At 49.0% G+C, this 26328-nt stretch overlaps 1 protein-coding gene across 1 annotated transcript in view; it reads left to right on the top strand.

Moving 5' to 3' along the window:
- The window catches only part of LOC139047899 (ATP-binding cassette sub-family C member 2-like), a 179515-nt gene that overhangs the window by 99752 nt on the left and 53435 nt on the right, over positions 1-26328 (top strand). Inside the window, exons 7-8 of the mRNA XM_070522076.1 lie at positions 12594-12904; positions 15760-16101. Coding sequence (XP_070378177.1) covers positions 12594-12904; positions 15760-16101 — 653 coding nt within the window. The remainder of the gene's footprint in view (positions 1-12593; positions 12905-15759; positions 16102-26328) is intronic.

Below are 26328 nucleotides of genomic sequence, written 5' to 3'. Positions count from 1 at the left end.
ATGCGGTGATGAAGGGCAGGTTTTTTGGTCTACAGCTTCTGCTGTATAGCGGGATTTTGCGTATATAGCAGCATCTGCATATATTACATGTGCTTTGGGTGCCAAGTGGTGGTGTAGCCATTCGACCTTCGCCAAGCGACGACCTGGGTGGGTATCGTGATTTATATACTTGGAAACGGTCTGCTGCATATTTGCTTGCTATACTCTTTAGCCATATCCTACATAGCATCTCCTGTATTTATAGGGCGTGGGACTCCTATACGGGCTAAGATAGTTCGGCCTGCAGCAGGAGTACTGAGGCGGTCTCTCTGCGAGACCACTGCCGCAGTTTGGAGCTCCGCAAAAGTGTTATGTCGGCCCAATGCCAAAAGCCTCTCAGTCGGAGTTTATATAGCCATCCATAAAGCAGCTTTATACGCACTGCGAATGAGAGCTTGTACTTGGAATTCTTCGGACTTGCTCAGGTGGTGGTAGGGAAGCCAGTGCGCACGACATACGACTAAGGACGAAAGCTTGGACTAGCCTAAAATGTCTCTTTCTTTGATGCATCATCCCAGAGATTTGTTTAGTTGTGGTGCGTAAATTTTTGATTGTGTGTGTAGCCTTGCCATTGCTTTGTACCCAAAAACCCAGAATTCAGGCTCGGGTGACTTCAGCAATGGGGTAGGCGCCCCCGCTGAGATTTGTTTGTCCATTCATATTATAGGGAAAGATTGTGAGCTTGTATAACGCTGGATTTTTCCAGGGCGCTGCTGAGTGCGCTGTTCCTATCGAAACTAGAGACTATGTCGGCCACCTCCTGAAGCATTTCCTCTCTCTGCGCTATAGAGCTGAAAGTATCCCAAATGACTTTATCGTCCGCATATAAGGTGCAGCCTAATTGCGCGACTTCCTCTAGGGCATGAGCGAGTCTGCTCATAGCTATGTTAAATAGGAGTGGGGATATTATTTCTCCTTGAGAGGGTCCTTTGTTAGGCAAGTCTATAGGATCTGACCGGGTCTGTCCACTGCCTATTGTGGCTGTTCGGTTAGTGAGGAAGGACCTGACATTGCAAATATTCGCTCACCGCACCTTACGGCCTTGAGTTCGTTGTGTATAGCCTAATGTGAGATGTTATCGAAAGCAACCTTGAGGTCGAGGGCAAGAATTAGGTATTCGCTACCCTTAGCTATGCGGCATGAAACTTCTTGTCTCAGAAGAAGAAAGGTGTCCTGTGTGAACAGTCATGCCCTGAAGCCTAGCATGGTAAATGGGAAAAGGTGATTGAATTCAATGTAATTTTGAAGGAGGCTCTTTATGACTCTTTCATACAGTTTGCCCGTGCAAGGGGTGAGCGAGATGGGGCGCAAGGCCACGATTGCTGGTTTTTTTTTAGGTTTAGGTGTGGTTATGACGTTTTCTTTCTTCCACTCTAAAGGTACGTGACCTTGTTCACAGTAGTGTTGGTTCACGTAATGTGTAAGACAGTCCAAGATATCATCACTGAGGATCCTAATCAATGGGTTTGTAATTTTGTCTGGCCCCGGTGCCGTGTTTCTTTTTGCTGCTTGTCCGGCTGCAAAAACTTCTCCTTTTGTGACCGGAGCATCCAGTTCAGGGTTTGGTGCCCCGCTATACTGAGTGCTACAAGGCGGGTGAGATTGGTCTCCCATATAGCGGGTGACAAAGGCTTGGATCAGCTCTTCGTTTCTACCCGTGAACTCATCCGCTATTCTTTGTAGTGTTCTACTCATAGCCGTTTTGGATTTGCCGGGTTCCAGCTTGTTACGCAGAGCTCTCCACGTTTGTGCTGTGCTAAAAATATCTTGTAAAGAGCTACATAATTGTACCCGTCCTTCGGTAGCTAGCTGGGCTGCATAAGCATTGGATTCATCTGAGAGGGCCGCTGTCCACAAGGTGCGGTTGAAGCGTTGTTTTTTCCACCGTCTGAGCAAGCTGTTGAGGCTCTCCCACAAATGCAGTATGTCGTGGTCTGCTGCTGGTGTTTCCACCATGTGCGTGAGCTTTCTTGAATTTTGCTCGCGGGCCTATTTTATGTGTTGAGTCAATTCCTCGACATTGTTTCGAATATGGTCAGGTAGGGGATGGGAGCGGAAGGCAACCTATTCCGTTAGGATGGTGTTACCTGGTACTCTAAGGAGCTTGGGAGATGATATGTGTACACTAAGGATATAATGATCGCTTCCGAAGTTCTCTTCTAGGCTGGTACAAGGTACTCGCTTAATGCTGTAAGTGAAGGTGCAATCTGGAAATGTGTCTATATTGATACTGTTGCCTAAACGTGTGGGTGCTGTCGGTAGGGTAACTAGTTGTAGTGTTAGCTTTTCCGCCAAGTTGTGGAGCCCGTCTCCTTTAGGCGATTCCGAGTGATAGCCCCACGTGGCATCGGGAGCGTTGAAATCTCGGACAACCTCTAGCTGGTCTTTGGTGCCCGCAATAATTTTAGCGAGGGTTAAGAGGGTAGTAAAGTATCGTGTTTGTCTTTTGGGACACTGTACACTTTTAAAACTATTGTATAGGCTTTGCCCCTTTTCTGGGTCGTAACCACGATTGTTCTGTGATTAGTTTCTGTGTGGCCATGTAAATAATGAGCAGTGGCAGTTATAGTTTTGGATACCAGCGTTGTGACACGAGGTTAACTGGCATTGAGCGGCCCCATAGTTTTACTGTGCGGGAGCCCACTCTTTGTAAGAAGATTATGTCCGATGGGCTTAGGTGATTTTGTACAAAGTATTGGAAAGCTGCTGCTCACTTGCGGAATGCACGGCGATTACACTGTGGTATGTCAAGTTGCTCTGAAGAATTCGGCCTAATTGCTATCATCCACGCTTTCTGTGTCAGTGTTATCATTAGCGTTCGAAGTGCGGCGGCAGGCCGCAGCTCTGGAGTTGGACAAGGGGCCTGCATCTGCGCGCTCATGCACTTCATGTATTGTGGTCTAATTAGTTTCATTAAGCATAGATCCTTGCTGTTGAATTTCTTGTTGCATTTGCTGCAGCTATTGCATTTTGCTTTGCAACATGGCCTCCATGCCTGATGGGGGTGTTGTGGGTTGTGGTGGGGTAGGATTAGCTGCTCCCTCCAGCTTACTACTCCTAGCAATGAGAGCACTAATTTGTTGTTGTAAAGTGTTGTTGGTTTTTCAGAGCTGTGTATTCTCGGCTATGATTTTCTGATACTCTGGGTGTTTTGTAAAAGGAGCAGTGGGAGATACAACTCGAGCCCAGCTTACCTCTTGGGTGTTGTGTGGCGCTGTAGGCATCTATTTAGCTTGGATCTTCGGTTTCTTCGGCTGCTGCTGCGGCCCGAGGGCTCTGGTCTTGGAAGGGAACCGCGACTCCGTCGAAGTCTCGCATCCAGAGCTGAACGACTTACGTCCTTGTTTTCGCCAGGGTGATTGGTCTTTGCAACTTGGTCTTGGCTGTGCAGGAACCTTGGCTTTCTTGGCTATAGGCTTGAGACAATTTTTGCATTCCTTGGCGCCAGTAGCGTGCGATTCCCCACTGGCGGCGCATTTCAGGGTGCAGTCAAGTCATGCCCTTCCGTTGGCTTTTGGGTGCCGCACATGTAGCAGATCACTATGTTAAGGGTGGGACACACACAGAGCGGTGACCGCTGAGGTTTCATACTCAGCATACCTGCATCATTGCCTTGTAAGGGTAACAGGGCGTCTCCCCTTAGTAGTAGTATACATAGGTGGGCATGTACTCACTGATGAAGGTAACTGCCGTGGTTCTGGTGTCACTTAGCATCCGAACGTGGAGAATCTCTACCCCTTGAGTACGTATACACAGTTGAGCCATGAACTCTTCGGTGCGTGTCATGGGGTCGATTCCATCAATTATGCGACGCGAGACTGCGTCTGGACCTGCCACGTACGCATTAACCTGATGCAGTGTTGCGTTAACGTGGAGGTGGACCAAGCACCAAATCCGGTCAGCAGGCGAAGTGTAGAAACAAGTATGATGTTGGAGCGTGGTCCAAGCCTGACCAGGAATGACGTGGTCTTGACAGGCTATCACCACGGCTTTGGAAATTTGGTAGTTAGTCAAATCTTTGACAATACGACCCTTGAAAGGTCAAAACACGATCTTAAAATCGTTCTTGGGGAGTGCTGGCAACCGGCGACACTTAGAGCGTGGTCCTGGTGCATGCGAATTATTCGGCTGCTGTTGTTTGGCGGCTGGTTGAATAGGGGTCTCGGCTATGGTCACCGCTTCTCCCCTCGTCAGCTTCTTCTGTCGTCGAGTCAGGTTCATTTGCTAGTTGGAGTACGGGTCGCCCAATACTGACGCGCCGCTGCCGGACGTTGGTGCAACCTGCTACCCATGTTCGTGCTCCGTCATGAGGTTCTCCTCCATCGCAGCTTACGCCTTGAAGAACCGAGATTTTTACTCCTTGTACCTCTCGACCTACGGACATGAGCAGTTGCATGACGCCCCTGCTGCAGGCTATTTGGTGTTTCGCGCACTTACGACCGGGTACGGTGCGACTTCTACTGGCCAAGCCTGTACCCCTTTGTCCACCGCTCCGCTGCAGCCTGTGCACCGCTCCATTGCAGCCTCCATGAACACGTTAGGCTTGGTTACCTTCGCCTGCAAACCGTTCCGTCACGAGACCGCTGGCTATTCAAACTTTTGCCTTCTGTTCGGTCGCCACCCTTCTTTCCAATTTGACTCACTGCTTCCTGAATGAGCGCCGCCTGTGCGCTCTTCCAGCGCCACCAGAATCATGTGGTGCTGCCCATTGCACGCCTTCACCCCATCGATATGCCCTCAGAATCCTTCTTTTGCGGCGGTGTCGATCTTCTCGGCCCTTTCTGGACTTCAGTATCTGCAGTAAGCGGGTCGTTGTTGCGACTGATTACGCGACCTGGTACGCGATCACGTAAGCTTTTCGCACACATCTGTGCAACTGAAGTGACAGATTTCCTGTTACATGACGTCATCTTCCATCAGGGTGCACCGCGGCAGCTCTTCACTGTTCGCGGCCGCACCTTCTTGTCCCGAGTAGTTGAAAACTTCGCTCCTGTTCTGGCGATTATAAGCTTTCCACCGCTCTCCACCTGCAGACAAATAGACTGACAGAGCGGATCAATCGCACGTTGAGAGAAATGCTGTCTGTGTGTGTTTCTGAGGAGCGCAGTGATTGGGAGAGCACGTTAAGCTTGGTTACCGTCGTCTATAAATCCTACCGCCACGAGACCGCTGGCTATTCAAACTTTTGCCTTCTGTTCGGTCGCCACCCTTCTTTCCAATTTGACTCACTGCTTCCTGAATGAGCGCCGCCTGTGCGCTCTTCCAGCGCCACCAGAATCATGTGGTGCTGCCCATTGCACGCCTTCACCCCATCGATATGCCCTCAGAATCCTTCTTTTGCGGCGGTGTCGATCTTCTCGGCCCTTTCTGGACTTCAGTATCTGCAGTAAGCGGGTCGTTGTTGCGACTGATTACGCGACCTGGTACGCGATCACGTAAGCTTTTCGCACACATCTGTGCAACTGAAGTGACAGATTTCCTGTTACATGACGTCATCTTCCATCAGGGTGCACCGCGGCAGCTCTTCACTGTTCGCGGCCGCACCTTCTTGTCCCGAGTAGTTGAAAACTTCGCTCCTGTTCTGGCGATTATAAGCTTTCCACCGCTCTCCACCTGCAGACAAATAGACTGACAGAGCGGATCAATCGCACGTTGAGAGAAATGCTGTCTGTGTGTGTTTCTGAGGAGCGCAGTGATTGGGAGAGCACGTTAAGCTTGGTTACCGTCGTCTATAAATCCTACCGCCACGAGACCGCTGGCTTTTCACTCTTTTACTTCCTGTTCGGCCACCACCATCTTTGTCATTTTACACACTGCTTTCTTCCTCGACGAGCACTCTCACTAAGTATGGCGATGACGTCTTCGCCCGGGCTCATACGGCGCGCCAAATTGCCGGCTTCCGGCTGAGTCTCAGGCCGCACAGAAGAGCCGGTACGACAGGCGACATAGAGATGTTCGATTTTGTTCCTGGCTCCGTGGTCCTCATATGGACACCACGTCGCTGCGTCGGCTTGTATGAAAGCTGCTGCCACACTACATAGGGCCCTACACGATATAGCGTAACCTTGGTGATGTGAACTACGACATCGCTCTGCTGTACACGCGTGTCCCCACGGACGTTGTGCATGTGTCGCAGCTGAAGCCTTACTTTGCCGTGAGTTCACCTGCCTTACATTTAACGCCGAGATGGCGACCTTCCAGGAGGGGGTGGTGTTACAGCGCAACCAAGAGTGGCGTGATTGAGCCAGTAAACTGTCAACATAGCATGCCCTACAAAAACAGTGAAGAAGAAGACAGCAAAGAAAAGATGCCATACCAGCTGTAGAACCGTTCCTTCGCGTCACGCTTTTCGCCTCTGGCTGTTGTTCTGTTTGCGCTTCCTTGTGACATCCTCATGGAGGTGCGGAGCAGTCTGATCTATGCATAATGCCCCTCCGAGCAGCAGAAGATCCAGCCCCGTACTGAGTATCACGCCTGTGCAACGCGCCAGCAGAAAGATCCGAGGGCACGCCACCGAATTTGGACTGCTCCCAGTAAAAATGGGAGATCCGACCACCCAATTGGTGTGGAAGGCAAAACGCCGAATCATTGTACGCTACCTAATACGCGACCGTCAAATCCTTTCAGCCGCGTCATACATGAGGATGTTGAAGACTGGATTGTGCATAATAAACATGTCGCCATGTTAAACAAGTTGGACGACGTAGGCAAACTGAAGAACGTATATTTCAGTATTAATGATGGCGCATGTTTCATATGAGAACCCTACAGATGCCCTATCGTCATGGGAACAATTCAAACGCTAGCTTCTTGAAACGTATGCGAGCCGTGATCGCCGCGAGCAAGCTGAGCGTGACCTACAGAGCCATATACAACTGCTTAACGAAGGTGGGACAAGGTATGTCGAGGACATGACGCGTCTCTTTCGACGAGCCGACCACAGCATGTCGGAAGGGAAGAAGGTGCGGTACATCATGTACGCAGTACGGAGCAGCTCTTCGGTAGTTTTGTATGCAGTCCTCCCAAGAGGGCCTCAGGATTTCTTTCTGGGGCCGTCACCAATGAACAGCCTCTTCGGCAGGAGGCACCATCATACGAAAGACAAGCGAACGATATTTAACTCATGGACTTCTTCTGAGTTCTCGTCGTCCACGTCAATTTTTTGTGAGAGCTAATCCATTCCGTCATCCGCGGAGAACTTCGGAAGCTGTCGGTGCCCTCACAGCCTCACAGCTCTTTGTCATAGCGTTGTCCTTGAGTAAGTCCAGCATGCGCTACCAGAACTACCTCTAAACACAGAAGCTCGAGCTATACTAAATGACAGCAACTGTATGTCTTATTGGCAAGCTTTGATTCAATCCGCCCCACCTTCCTCCGCCCTTTTCACCGGGTCTAAAGGCCGTGCTACAGTCCGTCCTATTGCCCTCGTACTACAACGTCATAGTCCCCAAGCAAATCAGATGTATGGCGGGCACCTGATCGCCGTCCCGTTTGCTTTCACTGTGGCGAAGCTGGGCATGATTACTGACAGGGCTCATATCGAGATCTCGAACTTCGCGGATTTTCAGTGAACTCTCGGCGATACGGCTTCAGCCAACGTGCTCCTGAAGTTGAAGAATACGTTGCCCTGTAGCGGGATCCTCATCAGCTCGACAGCAGTCATGCTCCCCATTGCCGTGGTGGTTTTCTCTGACTTGCCGTACGCTTCTAGCAGCCTGGTGCAGGGTTGGTCGCCCAGCCTGCGCCGGGAAAACTAACCACAGCGACCTTCGGGTGCGAGACCGCTGAGACTGAATGTGCTCAAGGATACCAACTGAAGAGCACGCGGACCGACGATACATCGACGACGAAAGTACGTGTTGGTTCCGGAATAATTTCCTTGAACATTCCTGTAATGTTCGACAATCGAAAAATCAATGCTTTAGTGGAGGCTGGAGCGGATTGCTCAAGAAACTGATGCTGCCTTGAAATCCAGTGCCAGTTCATGTAGCTGGACGGCACATCTTCAAAGAGAGACGTGCACACATTCCCTTGCGTCGACGAATCAATGGACAGGCTGAAGCGTGCGAAGTATTTCTCCACTATCGATCTCATTATCGGCTATTGGCAAATTGAAATAAATGAGCGGGACGCGAGAGAGAACGCCATTTTAGATTACTTTCTTTCGGGAACTGTTCCATGCCAGCCACATTCCAGCGAATGATAGATGCCGTTCTCGCTGACCCCAAGTGGAAAAGCTGTCTCGTCTATCTCGATGACGTCGTCTTCTTTTTGTAAACGTTAGACAGACACCTTCGTCGCCTTCGGAATGTACTCGAAGCGATTGGATCGGCTAATCTCGTAATAAAGCCTGAAACATACAATTTCGGCTGCGAAGAACTGAAGTTCCTCGGTCATGTCGTGAGCCAGCATATGGTCAGCAAAGCGTGACCAGCAAAAACGGAGAAGAAAACGGCGAAGAAAGAAAATCCCGTGCCAGCATGAGAGAGAGAGAATCAACCTTTATTGAGCCCTTACTAAAGGTTGGAGCGCGCTGGCACCATTCGGGCGAAACCTTCTTCTCAGGTCCCATGTGCGTCAAGCAGTTCCTGGCCCCTAGCCGCCAGCGCGAGCTGGGTCGGTAGGTCAGGGCTGGACAACAAGGTCTCCCATCGCTCGAGGCGGTTGGGACTGGGGAGGGTGGGAGGTAGGGAGAGTGGGGGGTTCTTGAGCTTAGTGCAGTCTGCAAGGATGTGTGCTATAGTGCCTTTTGATCGTCTGCAAAACGGGCATGAAGTGTCATGCTCTGATAGGGAACATATTGTGCATGAGCAAAGGATGCGCTAGCGACCCCGCTTGCGTGCGTCGCACGATCGTTTGCTTCATTCGGCTGAGTTGCGCATGCGGACGGGGAAGCCTACATCTGCCGCTTCTGTACATTTGGGTGATTTCTTTGTAACTTGTCACGGGGTGTGGTAGCTCTGGCTCGTCCTCGGCCCGGATTGAGAGTTCTCGGGCATAGTAGTCGGTGAGTGCGTTGCCTTCCACTTGCGAGTGAGCCGGGACCCACACGAGTTCAACGGCCCATCCCGCTGATTTGCATTTGGTGAGGATCACTAGTGCCGCGGGAGAGTTGTTCCCCTTGCGGTATCTTGCGTAGGCGGTCTTAGAGTCTGTGACCACGGTCCTCACTCCCGGTTGTGTGAGTGCGAGGGCCAAGGCCAGTTTTTCTTCTCCGGCTGTGTTCGTCCTCTGTATCGACGCGCCTGTGACCAGTTTACCGATGGTGGTGACGACCGCCGTTGTTCTGGTGCCGTGCTTCGGAAGCGAGGCGTCCGCGTAGAGAACGTCGGGGTCCTCTTCCAGCTGTCGAGCCAGTCCCTTGGCCCGCACAGAGCGTCTCTCGTCATTCCTCCCCGGCTGGGGGAAAGCTCCGGGGGAGGGGCTTGGTCTTAATCATGTATCTCCACGATGTGGAGAGCGGCTACGTTGTCGCCTGATGTTCAATTTGCCATCCTATCTTGCGTAGGACGGCCCGACCGTGCTCTGTCCAGCTCAGCCTTGCTCTCTGGTGGGATAGGTGTGCTTCCACCAGCTCTTCCACCGTGTTGCGGGCACCTATTTCCAGGAGCTTGTGCGTTCACGAGTACACTAGAATGCCCCTGGCGAGTTTGACTGTTTTCTTTATCGTCGTGTTCAGCGTCTCGCGGTTCACCTTCGCAAGCTACGCACCTTCGCAAGCTTCGCAAGGCACGGGGCGGGGTACGTTACGCGTCACACGACGAAGGTCTGCACCAGGCGCAGTGCGTCTTCTTCTTTCATCCCTCTGTTCCGGTTGGTGACTCTCCGGATCATGCTCAGGACTTGCTTTGATGTAGTCTTGATTTTGTTGACGGCTGCATGCGCCTTGCCCTCGCTGCGCAATCGCAGGCCCAGTATCCGAATCTGCTGCGTTGGCTTGATCTCTCTGCCGTAGACGGTGATAATTATGTTCGGCGGCGGCTCTTTCTTTGGTCTTCCGGGCTGTTCCATGAGCAGCTCCGATTTCTGGGGAGCGCAGCTCAGGCCTCAGGTCGTTGCATACTCGTGGATGGTCGTTGCTGCTCTCTGCAGGGCTTCCTCTTCCCAGGCATCGGACCCAGCGCAGTTCGTCCACACCGTGATATCGTCGGCATAGAACGCGTGGTCCACACTTTCGATCTGATTGAGTAGTTCCAACAGGCGCAGGAGAGCCAGGTTGAAAAGCAGAGGCGACAGAACCGACCCCCGTGGGGTACCCCTGTCTCCGAGCTCCACAGGCTCTGACCGTTCCTTTCCTACCCGGATAGTTGCCGTGCTATTGGTTAGGAAATCTTTAACATAGCCGTAGGTCTTGCGGCCACACGCCGTCTTGCGCGGGTTCTCGAGCACGCTGGCGTAGGACACGTTGAAGGCCCCCTTGAGGTCCAGAGCCAGTATGTCACGGGGCGCGTGCCTTGTTGCTCTTTTAATCACTAGTTCGTGCAATTGGATCAGGACGTCTTGGGTGCTCAGGTGCTGGCGGAATCCATACGTGGTCGGCGGCACCTGAATCGTCTATTCCCGTCTCGACTCGAGTCATCTCGTCTTGCTGGCGTAAGAAGTGCTGGCAGCCACGCGCTCTTACTACCACGTTTCGATGGCCGGGCACTGTTCGTTGGCCCCAAACCGACAGCATAACAATTGTTTCCATCGCGGCAGGGTGGAATCAAAAAAACTTAAAATCATATTATAAGGTTTTACGTTCCGAAACCCCTTTCTGATTATGAGGCACGCAGTAGTGGAGGACTCCGGAAATTTTGACCTACTGGGGTTCTTTAACGTGCACCTATATCTAAGCACACTGGTGTTTTCGCCCCCATTGAAATCTGGACGCCGTAGCCGGGATTCGATCCCACGACCTGGCGCTCAGCAGCCCAACACGATAACCACTGAGCAACCAGAGCAGGTGGGGTGGAACCAATCATCGATAAATTTGCTGCCCACCTGGCTGGATCACCGAAAATCCACCGTTTGACAACGGTATAAGACTAGCGTATAAGATAGCATACCGACAGGGGAAAGTGTCACTGCAACCACGTTCACTCTTTTGAGCCTTTTTTTTTATTTCCCGCTAGGTCATGTGGCCCCGTTTTAGTGAAGTCCGACATCGACAGCACAGGGTCCGCATAAACATCTTTCCTGTAAAAAGTACGATAATTACGATGGTTCCTAATGACAAATTTGAGCGCAGCTGTACACGTTTGTTCGTGTCTCGATATTTGAGGAAAAAGAATTTGAGACAAAAATCAGTGCACAGACACACAGTGGGCAAGTGCCATCTGCGCATTGGAAGAGCGAGGGGCAGTATGGGATTGCTGGTATGAAAAGCGGCATAGGAGACAGCTCAAGAAGAAGACGACAACGAAAGCGCGAGCAGTGGCACTAGCGTCACGTGAGTATGGGATCGCTGGTATGATAAGTGGCATAGGAGACAGCTGAGGAGGAAGAGGACAACGAAAGCACGAGCAATGGCGCTAGTGTCACGGGAGTATAGAATCGCTGGCATGATAAGCGGCATAGCAGCCAGCTGAGGAAGAAGACGATGAAGGCATGAGCAGTGGCATGAGGGCGAGAGGAGTATGTGATCGCTGGGATGATGAGTGCTACAGGAGCCAGCTGACGAAGAAGGTAACGATGAAGGCGCGAGAAGGGGGTACAAGTGCGATGGGAGTATATGATAGCTGAGATGATGAACGGCATAGGAGCCATCTGAGGAAGAAGACGACGACAAACATGCGAGCAATAGAACGAGGGCGTTCCCACCGTTACTTCGAGAGACGCTGACTCTCAACCCAGGAGTTGTCGCCCTAATGATGCGCTCTAAAAACGAGTAGTATTAGTGGTAGTTATTGTGACTTATATGGCGCATATTGAAAAACAGTTGAAAAGATATACCACAGCCACCACCATATCATTAATAACAAAGACATCTATTTACCTTTTTCTTTATTTTATGCGTAACAATACTTCGTTATCATTTGCGAAGGTCCTGGGAGATCTATCGCGCTATCAGGCGCGAGGACTTAAGCTACGGGAAGTTTCAGTTCTCGAACTAAGTTTATTTTACGAGCATTAATAAAAAGTCAACACTATTGCGCATGTATAAAATAGAAGGCTTTACTGTGAACAATGTCAACAGGTCAAAATTTTCTTTAGTGATTTTATACACGCAGCGCTTGTTATACGTGCATAAGTTGTAAACTTCAGATTAGATTTATTGTCCATTGGTTTTCGTAGAGGTAATTTGAAATTTCATTTTTAAACCAAATAATTTCCATTCCTTTGTATGTGTTCTTCGCACATCTGTTTTTTTGTTGTTGTTGTTGCGCTCCATGCGCGCAGCCCGCGGCCATATCTAAAAATGGTGTGAAGGGCACAGGAAGGGGTGTCTGTGCGGCTTTTTCTTCAAAGTTCATTATTTTTTTTGTATGTAGAAACCATTGAATAAGGACAAAAAAGAAATATAGAAATGGCACTGAAAATTGAGTACACTTTTTGTGTTGTGTGTGTTGCAGTGTTTTTTGGAAGCCTCGGCGCCCTCTTCTTAGCGCTCGGCTTCCGCCAACTGTCAAGCCAAATGCACCGCGAGATGGCATGGCGTGTGCTGAGCAGTCCGGTCGGTTTTTTCGACGGTACGCCGCGAGGCCGGGTGCTCAATCGTTTCTCTACTGATCTGGACCATGTCGATACACGCCTCTTTATGGCCACGAAGCAGGTGATGCAGACGCTTCCGGTGGCAGTTACCAAGATTGCCGTGACGGGACTTCAGTCATTGGCAGCAGGCCTTCTGGGAGGCTTGGCAGCAGCAATTTTCATTTTGCTCCTTGTAAGTCTTACGAATCGTGAATTGATTAGCATATGAAGCCATAGGTATCTTCGTGGCTTACAGTGGTCAAGCCATAGATGCCTCCAAGGTGAAAGATTAGAACGGTCACCCTGTCGCCCCATTGGGTCAACATCAAAGTCAAAGTCATTTTACAACAGTACGTAAAGATACAGTTGTCATGACTACATATAAGAAGCACTAAAGGCTTGATGGGGTCAGTGCCCCCTAAACAAGAAATTCACATTGGCGACAAGATGATAGTGATTTATACAATGGCTACGTTACAGAATGCATGTGCATCATATCGGAAATTGAATTAGAAACGAAACAATACTAGTTATTTATTTAGATGAAAATTAGAATCCTTCATGGGTGATGTGGTAATGTTATGTTCATGAGGCGGGAATATGCCCGATTTTAGACCTCCCTTTGGGGAGGCATCGTTAAAGTAATGTCTGATATAGCAAAGAATTTTCGGTACCAAGGGCTTCTTTGAAGCTGTGTTTCACTTACTATTGTTAAATAAAAACCAAAATTCAAAAGCAGGAACGAAGACATCAGGTTCATCGCCCTTATTGTGAACCGACTGCACGTCTAAATGGGAGAAAGATTAGCATTTGGAAAAGCGCCAGTAGTCATCAGTTAGGTCGGACAGTGTCAATGCCGAAGCCGCGCTCGGCGATGTACCAAGGAAGGCAAAAAGTTGCGTTTGTCTGCCGTGTGAAAGTGTTTGGTGCATGGTACATCAAGAAATCTTGATTCATCTCTTTCTACGGCAAATATTTTACGCCCGTTGACCGTGTATATATATAATGCCTTGCTTTCACTTTTTGACTATCTGCAAGAATAGCTTTTTCAGTTCCAGGTATAAGTCTTAATTGAAACATACTAGAGTGTCACTATCAAAACTGATATCAAAAACAGATAGCCGTGTCTGCTGTGCATTTTCTGTGGAAGCATCTCCTTTCAGTCGAGAGGTCAATTTTGCTCCTATGTTATGCGGTCCTGCATCCTTTTTTGGCCGTCATTGACAAGCATCTACATCAACTTCAGTAATTTGTTGACAGACAGCATAACCAGTTTGTTTTAGCACAGCCAGCAAAACTTCCGGCTTTGCGGAGGTAACGCACTTGATGTGAATATTCCTATGCTCTGATTACTGTTCAAGCTTAATAAATTTTGACTCAACGGCACTTAGTCGCGGTTCATGCACTCTAAGCTAAGAAGTGGCAGAGGCATTTTCTTTCTTCACAGCATCATTTTTTTTTTCTTTCTTGAGCGCTTCGTTGTATTGGCATCGAACAGAGTGCTGAAAGGCTTGTTGAGTACATTGGTTCCTTAGCTCGTTTTTGGAATTCCCGGTCTATTTCACTGTGCACTTAACGCATATTTCTATTTCAAGAGTTTCATAAGCTGCGCTAGGTATGGTGGCATGTTGTCAGTGGGCATTAAAAGCACTCCTTAAGAGCAACAGCGAGCATAAACAGAGTAGTGGTGTAGAAAGCTGGCAAGTTGCTAACGCACCAGTGTGAGATATTGAGGCGGAGAAAATTACTTGAACTGGCGACTATCGTGGCAACAGCCATATAAAAGTCGGCAAGGACTACGAGCGGCTTCGCGTAGCTGGCAGAACTTTCAGTCGGTTTTTGTCTGTTCCCGATAGGTTGATATCACATCCATGTTGCATCGACGTCGTGATCGGCGGGTCACTCCAGCGGACGGCAAGTCATTCACACGCGCGCACCAACAACAATGATCCTTTAACTACCAGGAAGGCCGCTGGCTAGTCTGTTCAAAAAAGAAACTTGTTCAATGAAAAAAGGCCCCTTGTTCGACCGATGTAGATCACTTGAAATTAACCTTTTCCTTTTTACCTCTGTCTTCCTGTTTCCGAGCGTCCCCTTCACTATCTCCGAATGTCCTATTTGAAATGCATTCACTAACACGAAATAAACTAGAATGTTTGGCAAACGTAACATTGGCCGGTTTAATTCTTGAGCACTGATTCAGTTTGATATTAGCGATCCGAAAAGTAAATTTTCTTTCATCATTCTGTAATGTCTTTTTATTTACTACTTGAAGCCTAGTTTTGGATGTGTGCTCGAACACCTCTTTTGGTCCCTTGCACTTTCATGCTCGGCGACTTTTAATTTGCCCTTAGACGCGTTTCTGATAAAAAACACTTGAAACAGTGGAGAATTCCATTCCTTGTTTACTTCTCCCGAAGGAGAACTGAGCTGTGCCATGTGGAAGAAAGATTCAAACAAGTGGTCAAGCCATAATTCGCCCATGGACATACCACTCCTGAGGCTAGTGCTCTAGGCACCTCAACTTGAGCTCATAAGCGGTATCCGATGTGTTCGAAGCTGCTTCTTGTAGAAAAAGCAGCTTTCATCCAAAGACGATGGAGTGGCCTCGCGGCAGGGAGTACAGAAGAATCTGAGTAAAGAACTGGAGTCTAGGAGATAGCGGTGGTGGAATTAGTCATAAGGAGAAGACCCGCATTTAAGGCAAGAATGAGATGGCCGTGCATAAGCATTCTGCCGAGGTTACACAAGGGATTACAGAAAATTAGCACAAATTAGATTGCAATAATTACGCTAACAGGTGTCCACTGCCTAGAGTCCTGTGGGTATAGCAAAGGCCTTTACAAGAAGGCGTGAATTCAAAGACGGCTAGTCAGGTCAGAATTGTTTAAAATGCAACAGAGTGCTTTTTGCAGCATCATTCTGCCTTCAAGGCGCCGATATATAATAAATGAAAGTAAATTCCTGTAAATAACATTTGGTATGGCAGCCCACTGATATGTGCGAGCAGTTCTCAACGCATATTAAACATTCCCATGTCTGTCACAGGGTTATCTGGCCAAGGCATCCAATGCGGCGAGACGCATTGAAAGCGTGGAGTACTCTCGCCTTCTTCAGCACGTGACGGAGACATGTGACTCAATGGCGGTCGTTCGCTCGTACGGAGTGCAAGAACGCTTCTGTGTTCACGGTTACCGGCTCATCGACGCAACGATGCGCGCACTGTCAGCGTACATTGACATTATGCGGACTGTGAGATTCTCTGGAGGCATGTGTGGACTTCTGGTCATCTTGGCAACGCTCGCCTTCGTCACGTTCACAGAGAGGTCGAGCACCAGTGCAGCATACGACGCTAGCAGCATTGGACTGGCGCTTAGTTCCTCCATGGGGGTGAGTCTCTCAAAGCACACCATCTTGTTGCATGTCAGTCAGCTGAATTTATTTTTGCTAATCTTAAGTCTTGTGAGGGGGCATGGCCTGGTTTCGGCCGCAGCCTTTGGTTTATGCGGCCTCAACAAGTCTCTATAACTGGTTAACGACATATTGTGCGAACGCACAATTAGAAAGAGGGCCAGACAAATCACAGGTGCTTGTGACGTGTGTATGTTTCTCTTCTTTCTAATTGGGTCTTCCCGCTACAATATGTTAAGCAAACACAAACTAGTCCTACAACAAGTCATAATGTTTTCCGCATCTAGTGTTTCGGCAAGCATATGAAATACGTGCCTGTTTGTTGGCGCTCTAAATTTGTAACGAGTAATGTTACATGCTTTTCCTTGTGCCCTCTCCACCAAACACACGCACTAAAGCACTCATATAGAACGATGAATATGTGCCTTGCAGAATATTTTTATATCCTCAACTGCAGGTTTTCAGTGTTACATTGTTGGCTTATCTATGGCCGGTGCTTGACTGCAGAATTTTGTTATAGTAGCTCTATATGTGTTTCTGTTCTACTATTTCGATCTTTTCCACAAAAGTTTCACTACGCAAGCCCTATCTTTTCATGTTGCTGGATGCTGAAGTAGCCCAGCTTAAATTAGTGCAGCTAAAACATAATCCGCTCAGGACAATCTTAGAGCCAGCAACAGGAACAACGGTGGTCAGCACACCTTGCAAAGTACGTTCAAATAATTTTGTCTCGCTGCGGTGTCCCATAAGAGATGGTCGTAACACTGCCTCCAACGCACCACTTTCGTCTGGTAGACAAGCATGCTAGACACCGTACCTACCAATAACTACCAGTTCCATAACACCATACCTAGACACCATACCATCGATCCAGACACCATACCTACCATAACTACCAGTTCCATTCGCTGCCCGCGAATGGAACTGGTAGTTCGATTCGCGGGCAGCGTGGGTTGCAAGCTACGAAAGCACTTCTATTATTTGTTGGGACTACGTGCCTTAAATAGACGAATGAGCAAGTTGAGTGTGCGTTCATGTCCGCGGATGAGTGCGCTGTTTGCGTGTTTGTCTGATCACTTCGTGTGTCACCCCGATCGACTGCTTTCATAAGCAATAATCTTGAAGCAGCAAACGGTCACGCAACTACTTTCGCAGATCAATTAGCTTCTAAAAACGAGTGTGACACTCTGTCGCCATTTCTTTCGTGTATGTGTTAAAGTAGCCCCTCCTTGCGATTTCTATATTCTCCTCTTACCTCTTCTCCTCAACAAAGTAGCCCTTGTGATCCCTTTCGGCTACATGTCAGCCTTTGTAATCAATGAATTTTTGTCTCTAACTTCAAGAATTTACACATGAAAATTGACACACTCTTGTGACAGACAGAAAAAAAAGATTTTGGCCAAATTATTAGAGGAATGGTACAATATTTTTCCGTTTACAAACATTGACACATATTAGTTCCTCGTTGCCCCCTAACTCAACTGGAAGCTTTGATCTTGCCACCTCGAGTTGGAAGGTTGAAATTTATTGAAAAAAAATTATTGCGCCAAGCACGATTAGCTTTATAAAGAATATGGGATACGTCAAGTGTTATCAGTGGCTGTAGATACTTCGGCACAATTTGGGCTTATCAGACGCGTTAGTGTGGTGTCACCAAATGTTATTTCGAACAGCGTTCTCGACACTGTCTGGCCACTTTCCGTCCATTCATCTATCCAGCCAATATTCTGGGCCGATCCCAAATATTCTGCACTGTAAAAATGAGGACAGTACTCTGCGTCTATCTATCTAACCAAAAATACACCAAAGACTCATTGACAGTACCCTCTAAAGTTGCATGACCATCGCGAAAGCACTTCAGTCTAAAATTGTGGGCGGATCCCGTTGTTAAGTGTCTAGAAATGTGGGTGTGTCCTTCTTCAGGACGCTCTTCAATAAGAAAAAAATGTTGTACAATTTCTACTGTGCTGAGTGAACTCAAACCCACGTCACAGCGGCTCCTCCAGCTCAGGCAGCCCGGCCCTTGTGTGCGCCGTGCCACGAACGCCTGCGTTGAATGACATTATTTTTCAGTGTTGGCATGCACCGGCGCGGTACAACTCTTGGAAGCCAGGCGCGTCATTGTAGGGAGCGCCTGTAGATAGTGCAGCGTGTCGAGAGGGCATGCGAGTGCGGGATTCGGTTGGAGTACCCTTTGTAGAAAGCTTCCTATAAACAAGTTTCATGTAGTGCCACTTTTTCGTCTGGTCGCTGTCGTCCCCATCCTCAGGCTCTATCGTCATCACGCCTGCCTGAGACGAAACCTTCATTTGAGGGATCGCCAGCCATTTGTGCGCAGGCGCGAGTAAGAGAGGGCGCTGGAGGCTTTTGCTCCTTCAATATGTGGGTCTGCCTAGGCACTACGGAGGAGGTTTCTTAGCGCGTGTTGTATGTATTTCTAGCCGAGACATGCCGGCAATGCGCAGTGGGGTCGAGCTTGTCTACGCTCCGACGCTGGCTCCCCGCGCGGTGAGGCAGTGGACACGAAAACCCCATTTGGAGATCACTGTGTCTGAAGGGGCAAAGTTATGAATGGTGCTGTATAAGTCGCGGATCGCCTGTTTCGTCGCGACAATAGACTCGATTTCTTACAAGCACTGCTCCAGGAGGGCACATGTAGCCGGAAAACGGAGGTCTCAGGAGAGCACCGGAGCTTATAATAAAGCAGGGAGAGCAGGATCTCCAGGCCACCAAGGAGTAGCGGGGGGATCAGAGCTGGAAGCAGTGCGGCCCTTGGGTTAGAGCCGCGTAGGGCGATGCGTGCAAGGGGGTGTTCGCATAAAAAGTTGGCTGTCTGCTGTCGCGGACAGCCGATCTTATACACCCCTCGCACGCGCAGGCCCCGGCGAGCCCCAACCCACGGAGCAGTCCGGGTTCTAGCTTTCGTGTCCCGGTTGCCGTGTTAGTGTCCTTGAGGCACCGCCAATAATGCTAAATCATGACACGTTTTTATAATAAGTATAATTATGTCCAGCCATGAACTTGTGATGCTAAGTTCAGCACTACCGCACCCCGCAACTTCTGCAACACCAGCCAGAACTTTGGTTCTGAAGGTACGTCAAACAGACTTTCTCACGCCTGCCGCACTCGTGCCGAGTCGGCCATGCCGGATTAAAGGTTTCTTGCTTCTTACAGCACTCTACCTTCAAAAAACCTTCACGGATTCTTTCGGGGGAGCAGTAGGGGCTGTAGACGAGGCCCTGCGGTCGCCAAAGCGGGTCTTAGTCCCCGCTGCATCACCTATTTACCCGTGCTGGCAGCTAGGGCTCGGATGCGCGTCCGAGCGTAAAGAAACGCTACCTCACTCAGCAGCGCCAGCACGCCTAGGGACAAACGACTATAACGCGCGCTAAGAAACCCCCTCCGTAGTGCCTAGGCAGAGTCACATATTCAAGGAGCAAAAGCCTCCAGATTTTCTCTCTCGCACTGGCTCTTACACGCGCCTGCGTACAAACGGCTGGAGATCCCTCAAACGAACGCCTCGTGTGCCTGAGTGCCTTACTGCGGTCGTGTGGTACTTTTACGTTACCCCACTGCCAACTAGCATCCCCAAAAGGCTCCAAATTCTTTTCATGTGGCGTGATGCGCGCCAACAAAAACAAGGATTCACTGTAAGGAATACAATTTCAAAACGAGCATTAATAGTAAATGTAGCACAAATCAAGCGACGGTTTATTTTCAAATCGTTGGTTTTGCTTAGCTCGTTGCTCAATTTCCAGTGATTAGCGCCGCCCCGGGCAAGATAAGCCAGAGATGAGAGAGAAGCGCATGCGATGCCACGAAAGTTGCTCAGTGCGCAGGCATAGCGCTTGACAGTGCGTTACAGAATGCTTCCACTGGTTGAAGCACAGCCGATGGAGCGTCTGCTTGAACCAGTGAGAGATGACAGTTTGGTCATGGTGACGCAGAGCTCAGTTTTCTGCTGACGTGGAACACGACCAGATGGCAATGCTCTCTGATTATCACGGGCAACGAAACCCACCGATTGTGCACGTTGTCCTTTCATCGTTCCCGCTCCTTCGTCATTGAAATAAATATGTGGGTGTTTTCATTTCATTGCCATCGTGTTGTCATCGATACGTACATTCGCAGCGCCATGGATTTCAGCTTCGCCATGTGGTCCTTGTCATACCGTTGGCGTCGCGTCATCTCACACCACTGCAGTCAAACAGCAGGCATCTCGCCATTGTCATCGTAAAGTTGCCACATCTCATTGTTCTCTTACCGTAGTCGTCACGCTACAATCGCCATCAATTCAGAATCACCATTGCACTGTCATCATTCAGTCGTATTCACGCCGTCATCGCCATACGCTTGCCGTCTTACCATTGACCATATGTCGTCGTCGTCGCGCTGCCGTCACTATACCATCGTAATCACTTCAGAATTTTAGCCACATTGCCACCATGTCATCATCACACCGCCTTCGGTTGCACCATTTTATACTTAGAAATCCGGTGAGCACTTGAACATCGACGAAAAGCGCAATAGCTTTAAAAAAGCCACGTTTTATAACACTTCCCTTACACTGATATGTGAAGGACGAGGCAAAACTTTTAAGCCTCCAAGCAATTCGGTCAGATTGAAATCGGTACCAAAGGCGCGTAACCCGCACCACAGCTAACACTTGGACATTCGTGTTAGCCGTTCATAACCAATCTATGCGTATTGTTTAGTGCGCATCGCTCTTTGCCTCATTCTGTCATATGTTAGAGGCATGCGGCGCAAAAAGAAAGGAACAGGACGATGTGCGCGGACCAGTCCGAACGGCACGAGCCCTCCAGGCAGGTGACCCTAGCTGTTATCGGGAGAGAAGCGGCACTGAGCTGGCATTATCCACGTGGCTCTGGGCCAAGAAGGCTGGAGCGGCAACATCGCACTGGCGATGGGAGCCACGCAGGTTCGGTCAAGCCAGTGACGCTGGCGATCCAGGATCTCGCCGTCGACCTCGGCGACATTCGAGCGAGGTTCCTTGGACCTGCTGCAGCCTCTCATGGCAGTGCCGGGCACTCCAGAAGGATCCCCCTTCAGAGGCAGACCAGCACGTACGATAGTCCCCGGGGCGTCTCGTCGCCACTCGAAGAAATAGCGGCGGAACCGGGGGTTAGGCCTAACTAGTGAGGACGGAGTGCAACATCACCAATGGAGTTCGGGAAACCGGCATCAAAGACGCACATGTTGACGGGCCGACATCAAGGCGGCAACTTCTACGGCGTCGGCGATGACGAAGATTTGACACGCACCGGACTCGCAGAATACGTACGACGTCAAAACTCTGTAAGAACGGTCCTTTCTGTTAGTGCGCAGCCATAGGCTGGGGTTGCCGGACTTTCGCGTACAAGACGCTAAGGACTGATCTATCCGGCAATTGGGACGTGTTTAGTGACTATTAAGTCGGTGGCCTAAGTGCATGTTCTTCATTGTGTTTTGGCTTGCGTGACTTTGAGTTTGGTTTGATTAAAGTATTTTTGCTGTGCTGCTCTGCGTCTCGCGACTACATCTCACCTAACATCCGCACACCTGCGAGATCGGTCACACGCGACAAAGTTCGCCATAAAATCTCGGAACTTTTAAGTAGGTAGGTAGGTAGGCAGGTGAGCCGGTTCCCGTCTCAAAAATTGAATTATGGAATTTTGCGTAAAATCCCATGACTCTGCAGCACGCCGTAGTGGAAGACTCGACATTAATTATGACCACCGGGGGGGGGGGGGCGGGGGGGCGGGGTATTTGCACCTAAATCTGAGCAGACAGGTCTTCTTCCATTTCGCCCCCAACAAAATGCGGCTGCTCTGGCCGAAATTTGATCCCGTCCCCTCGTGTTTAGCAGCGCAACAACAAAGCCACTAAGCAAACACGACGGGTCGTTTCCTGTCTCGCCTAACTAAAAAAAAAACAAAGCCCGTTCTACTCAGTGAAAGCTGTCAAAACTCAAGTTTGAACTCGTGTTTAGCGTGATTTTCAAGAAAGTTTTTATCCGGTGGTCGTCATTTTCCTAGATTCGAGCTTCGGTTCGCGATTCTGCACACTATTCAGTTGCGTGAGGTTGTGAACAAACCACAGTCTAGCACACGCCTTGTAGCTGTAGTCGCACTCGCGGTCGAGCAATTCTCTCTTGAGCCGTCCATCGGCACCCTCCGTGAGAGGAACCTCTGTTTGTCAACGTCTGTGCTCGGCCTTCTACTCTCGAAGTTGGAGATTAGCTTGCTTCTGCTGGGGGTTGGCTTGGGTGGCTTTCTCTTCAAAGTGGGGATTGGCTTGCCTCCACCGGCGCTTGGGTTGCACTTCTCGCTCTCGAAGCTCTACGTTCCCGCGACGCCGGCTTTGCCGCTCTCTCGTGCGAGCTCCCGAAGCCGCTCGCTTCGAATGGAATCCATGGGGCGAAAGCGCCAGCGCCGGCGCAACACCTGCTCTTATATTCCTCCTCTCCTCCCTCCCCCGGCACGCGCTCCCCCCTGCATGACGCCCGACGGCGAAATCTCGACTTTGAACAGCTCCTCTGTTAAAAGAAAATAATGTGTGGCTCATGGAGCAACAAAACCTCTGCCGTTGAGCACCGTAGTTTCGTGCTCTAAGCATAAGGCCAAGATCGCAAACCTAGTTTTGTAGTTCCAAGAGCAGCCAGCCCTTTCGAAAACTTCGTACTTCAACCGGATGTGACTCTCTCGTTTTTTTGTTTTTTTTTTAATTGTGGCAGGTCGTGTTTTGAGGAGCCGCGTTGCACTGCAGCTTCTCTGGGACCTGCCCCCTTTCTCCAGCACTTTTCTCACACCACATTAGGCTACGTGGAAACTGCGACAATGTACCAACTTCATAATCACACAAGTAAATGATGTTTTCACATTTCTCCGCCGAATTACACATACGATTGTCGACTTAACATCCCACAGCCATAGGTACGTATGATTACCTAATATGTGATTGCAAATGATTTCAAATACCGCGTTTCTATACTTACTTGCATCCGCTACCTATGTAAAAACTACCAATTGCCATTGTATCAGCTCATATCGAGCTGCTGACGTGGAAATCTAGCCATATACCACCCTACCATCATCATCAACATGGTCGTCGGCGCGCTGTTCTAGTTACAGACGCGTACGCTCGCGACGCAAACTACTTAGTTGTGAAAACACATTTGTCCGTTAGGCATCGCTTTGCGGAATCAATGTTAGATAGCCAGGATCCTTAGAAATGCTTCGCACAACATTGATTCCCACAGTGCGTAGGATGTGCACAATTTTTAATTCCTTTGTGTTTCGCGCGTCTGGACAAGTTTGGAGCCTTTTGTGAGTGCTGGCGGCGCTCCATATAGGAGGAGCGAAACAGAAAAGGGGAATGCGGCTACCTTGAAAGTTGATTTCCCTGGTACTTTAGGTTCATTGGCGCCAGCCTGCCAGTGCTGCAATGTCGGAACTCAGGCAAGGAATTTGGCACGGGCGGTCCGAAATAAAATACGAGAGAGGCGCCTGGTTGTAGTGCACCGCATACATCAGGCATTTCGGCTGTTTGCCTGTTTGAAAAGTCATCAATAATGAGAATTGTTCAATTTTTTTGTATTTTCACTGTGGAACTGTATTTTGTATGCAACTAAACAATCAATCATCAACTGGGCATGCCAGGAGGATTGGAGCTATTGTCTAAAGGTCTGTTGCGCGGCTCTGGGAGACGGTCGCCTTTGGAACCGCCCCTACGCCGATTGGATGTTGAGTAGAACATGAGAGCCTTCTGTTATTTTCTGTGTTAACCTGTTTGCATAGCTTCTGTAGACGCTCAGGGGCAGAGAAAACTACGTCTACTCCCGATTTCGCCGCTATTCTTCTGAGATTATGAGAAATGCAATGAATGTATGGCACCACAGCAACTTTCTTTGCTCTAGCATTGGTACTACTTGCATTTGACGCGTTTTTGCATTTTTTGCTGAAGCCCTCCGCGACAGAAGTTAGCATGCGCATCGGGTAACCAGAATCTGCCAGGCGCTTGGCCTGCTCTTTGAGACTGGCTTCCATTTTGTGGTCACATGACTTCGTCAAAGAATTGTTGAAACACGATGTCACTACTGCGCGTTTTACAAGTTTTGAATGAGCAGAATGAAATGGTAGGACAGGCTTATTGCCTCTCGGCTGATAACTCCAGCATGTCATTTGTGGATAAAAGTATAAACCCAAGTCTAAAAACCTTATGAAATTGCCTATGGGGACTTCATATGTCAAAGACAAAGGGGACAACACTTTAGTGAATGAGGTTACGGTTTTTGAAACCAGCGAGTCAAAATTGTGCGATTTGTTATTTAGAATGATTAGAAAATCGTCCACGAATCTGAACACTTTCGCGACATCGGTGTCATTTTTTAGACGTTCATCAAGAACCTGGTCACGGTTAGCTAGAAACAAGTCACTTAAGCAGGGAGCAATACATGACCCAATGCATATGCCATCTTTTTGTTTGACAACATTTCCTTCCCAAGTCGCGTAAGTCGAGTTAACATAAAAACGAAGAAGTTCTAAAAATCTGTCGCTAGTTAAACCACAAGCGTTCTGAAAACGAACCACCCCAAACTTGTCAATGCTATCAGATACACATTGCATCACGTCATTCTGTGGGAGGGAATAGTACAGATCTTTTAAGTCAATAGAAAAAGCGACCATATCTCTGTTTTGACAGTCTTTAAAGAAATCCACTACTTGTTCTGATTTAGTCACCAAAAATGGGTCGTCGATTGGCAGGAGCTTTAAGTGCTTTTGTAAGTAGGTCGCTACATGTTTCTGCCAAGTAGCATTCTCAGACACAATCACTCTGAGGGGACATTCCGGCTTATGCGTTTTTGCAGAAAAAAACAATTCAAGGTCCCCCTTCGTGCTTTTTTCAATAGACCGGGATAAGCCATCCAGTTTGAAGCTTCTGCATAGCTTCTTAGCTTCATTTTGAACTTTCTTAAGTGTTACGTCCTTGTGGACCCTGAAAGTTGACGAAATGGCTTCACGAGCCTTTGAATTATACAGCGTCCTGTTCATCACCACGAAACCACCCTCCTTATCTGCAGAGATGAGCGTGAGCGCATTGTCTTTCAAGAACTTAACAGTCCTGTTCAAGGGGAACTTCTCGCTAAGGGGACGGGACCGCGTAAGCACATCCACAGCCTCTGATACACACCTTTCCGACTCGGCTTCAGGTACACGCTTTGACACTTGGCGTACCATTGCCAACAGATCGGGAGCAGACTTATTTGGCTGAGTCGCGAACTTCGGCCCACATTTGAGTACTTGCTGTACCTTGTTTGGCAGTGTCACCTCACCGACGATGTGTACCTGGCTCGTCGATGCTGCAGGTTTCTTCTGTAGTCGCTGTCTCAGGCTTGGAAGAGCATGCAGCCATAGGAATTCCGTCGTGCGGTCGATGATCCGGGAGAATTGTCGCCACGAGTTCCCACTCGTTGTAGGCTCTAGAAGTAGCCGCAAGTTTTCTCTGTATATCCGCACTTGTCGCTGCCATTCCGAGCGCATCAGTTTGCAGATTCGAATCCCGTGGTTGATCGAAGGTTGGCAGCACCCGAATAATGCGAGAATTTCGGGTGGCAGAACCTTGTGTCGGATGCAGAAGCCGAGCATGCGAGCTCTGCAAGTTGCCGAAGCAATCAGTGGGACGATGCGGCACGGTTCAACGAGATGCCACGGAGGAATGCCCGATGTACTAGAAATGAACTTGGTTAAAACACGCTGGCGGGCTAGTTGGTTAGAATCCATGGTAGAGTGTACAAGCGCGACTTGGACGAGGACGAAGAAAGAAACAGATACACAGACACAGCGCTTCACTTTCAACTATATATTTTATTTTCGCACGCATCGATAAATATATACCGTGCGAGCGGAAACAAACGTGACAGCCGACTTTCAGCCGATTGGAATACGTTAGCCATGCAACACGCGGACTTCCTATGGAGGATGAAACTCCCGGAGCTTCAAGAAAGTAAGAGGAAACAGCTTTCGAATAATTCACCGTCAAATAACATACTGGTTCATGAAGACGCCATCGTAAGTGATACCCATAGAAAAACCCTTGCCTTAGGTCCTAAGCATTGTTTTAAGCCTAACATGAAACCCGTTGACGTTTTAAGCATACCGCGCTGCATAACGAGGTTCGTCACGGAAGAAGAACGCTCGCGCTGTATTT

This window comes from Dermacentor albipictus, chromosome 7 (assembly GCF_038994185.2).
Source record: "Dermacentor albipictus isolate Rhodes 1998 colony chromosome 7, USDA_Dalb.pri_finalv2, whole genome shotgun sequence".
Classification (NCBI taxonomy): Eukaryota; Metazoa; Arthropoda; class Arachnida; order Ixodida; family Ixodidae; genus Dermacentor; species Dermacentor albipictus.
Note: the sequence above shows the minus strand (reverse complement) of the source record. Positions and strands in the feature narration are given on the sequence as shown.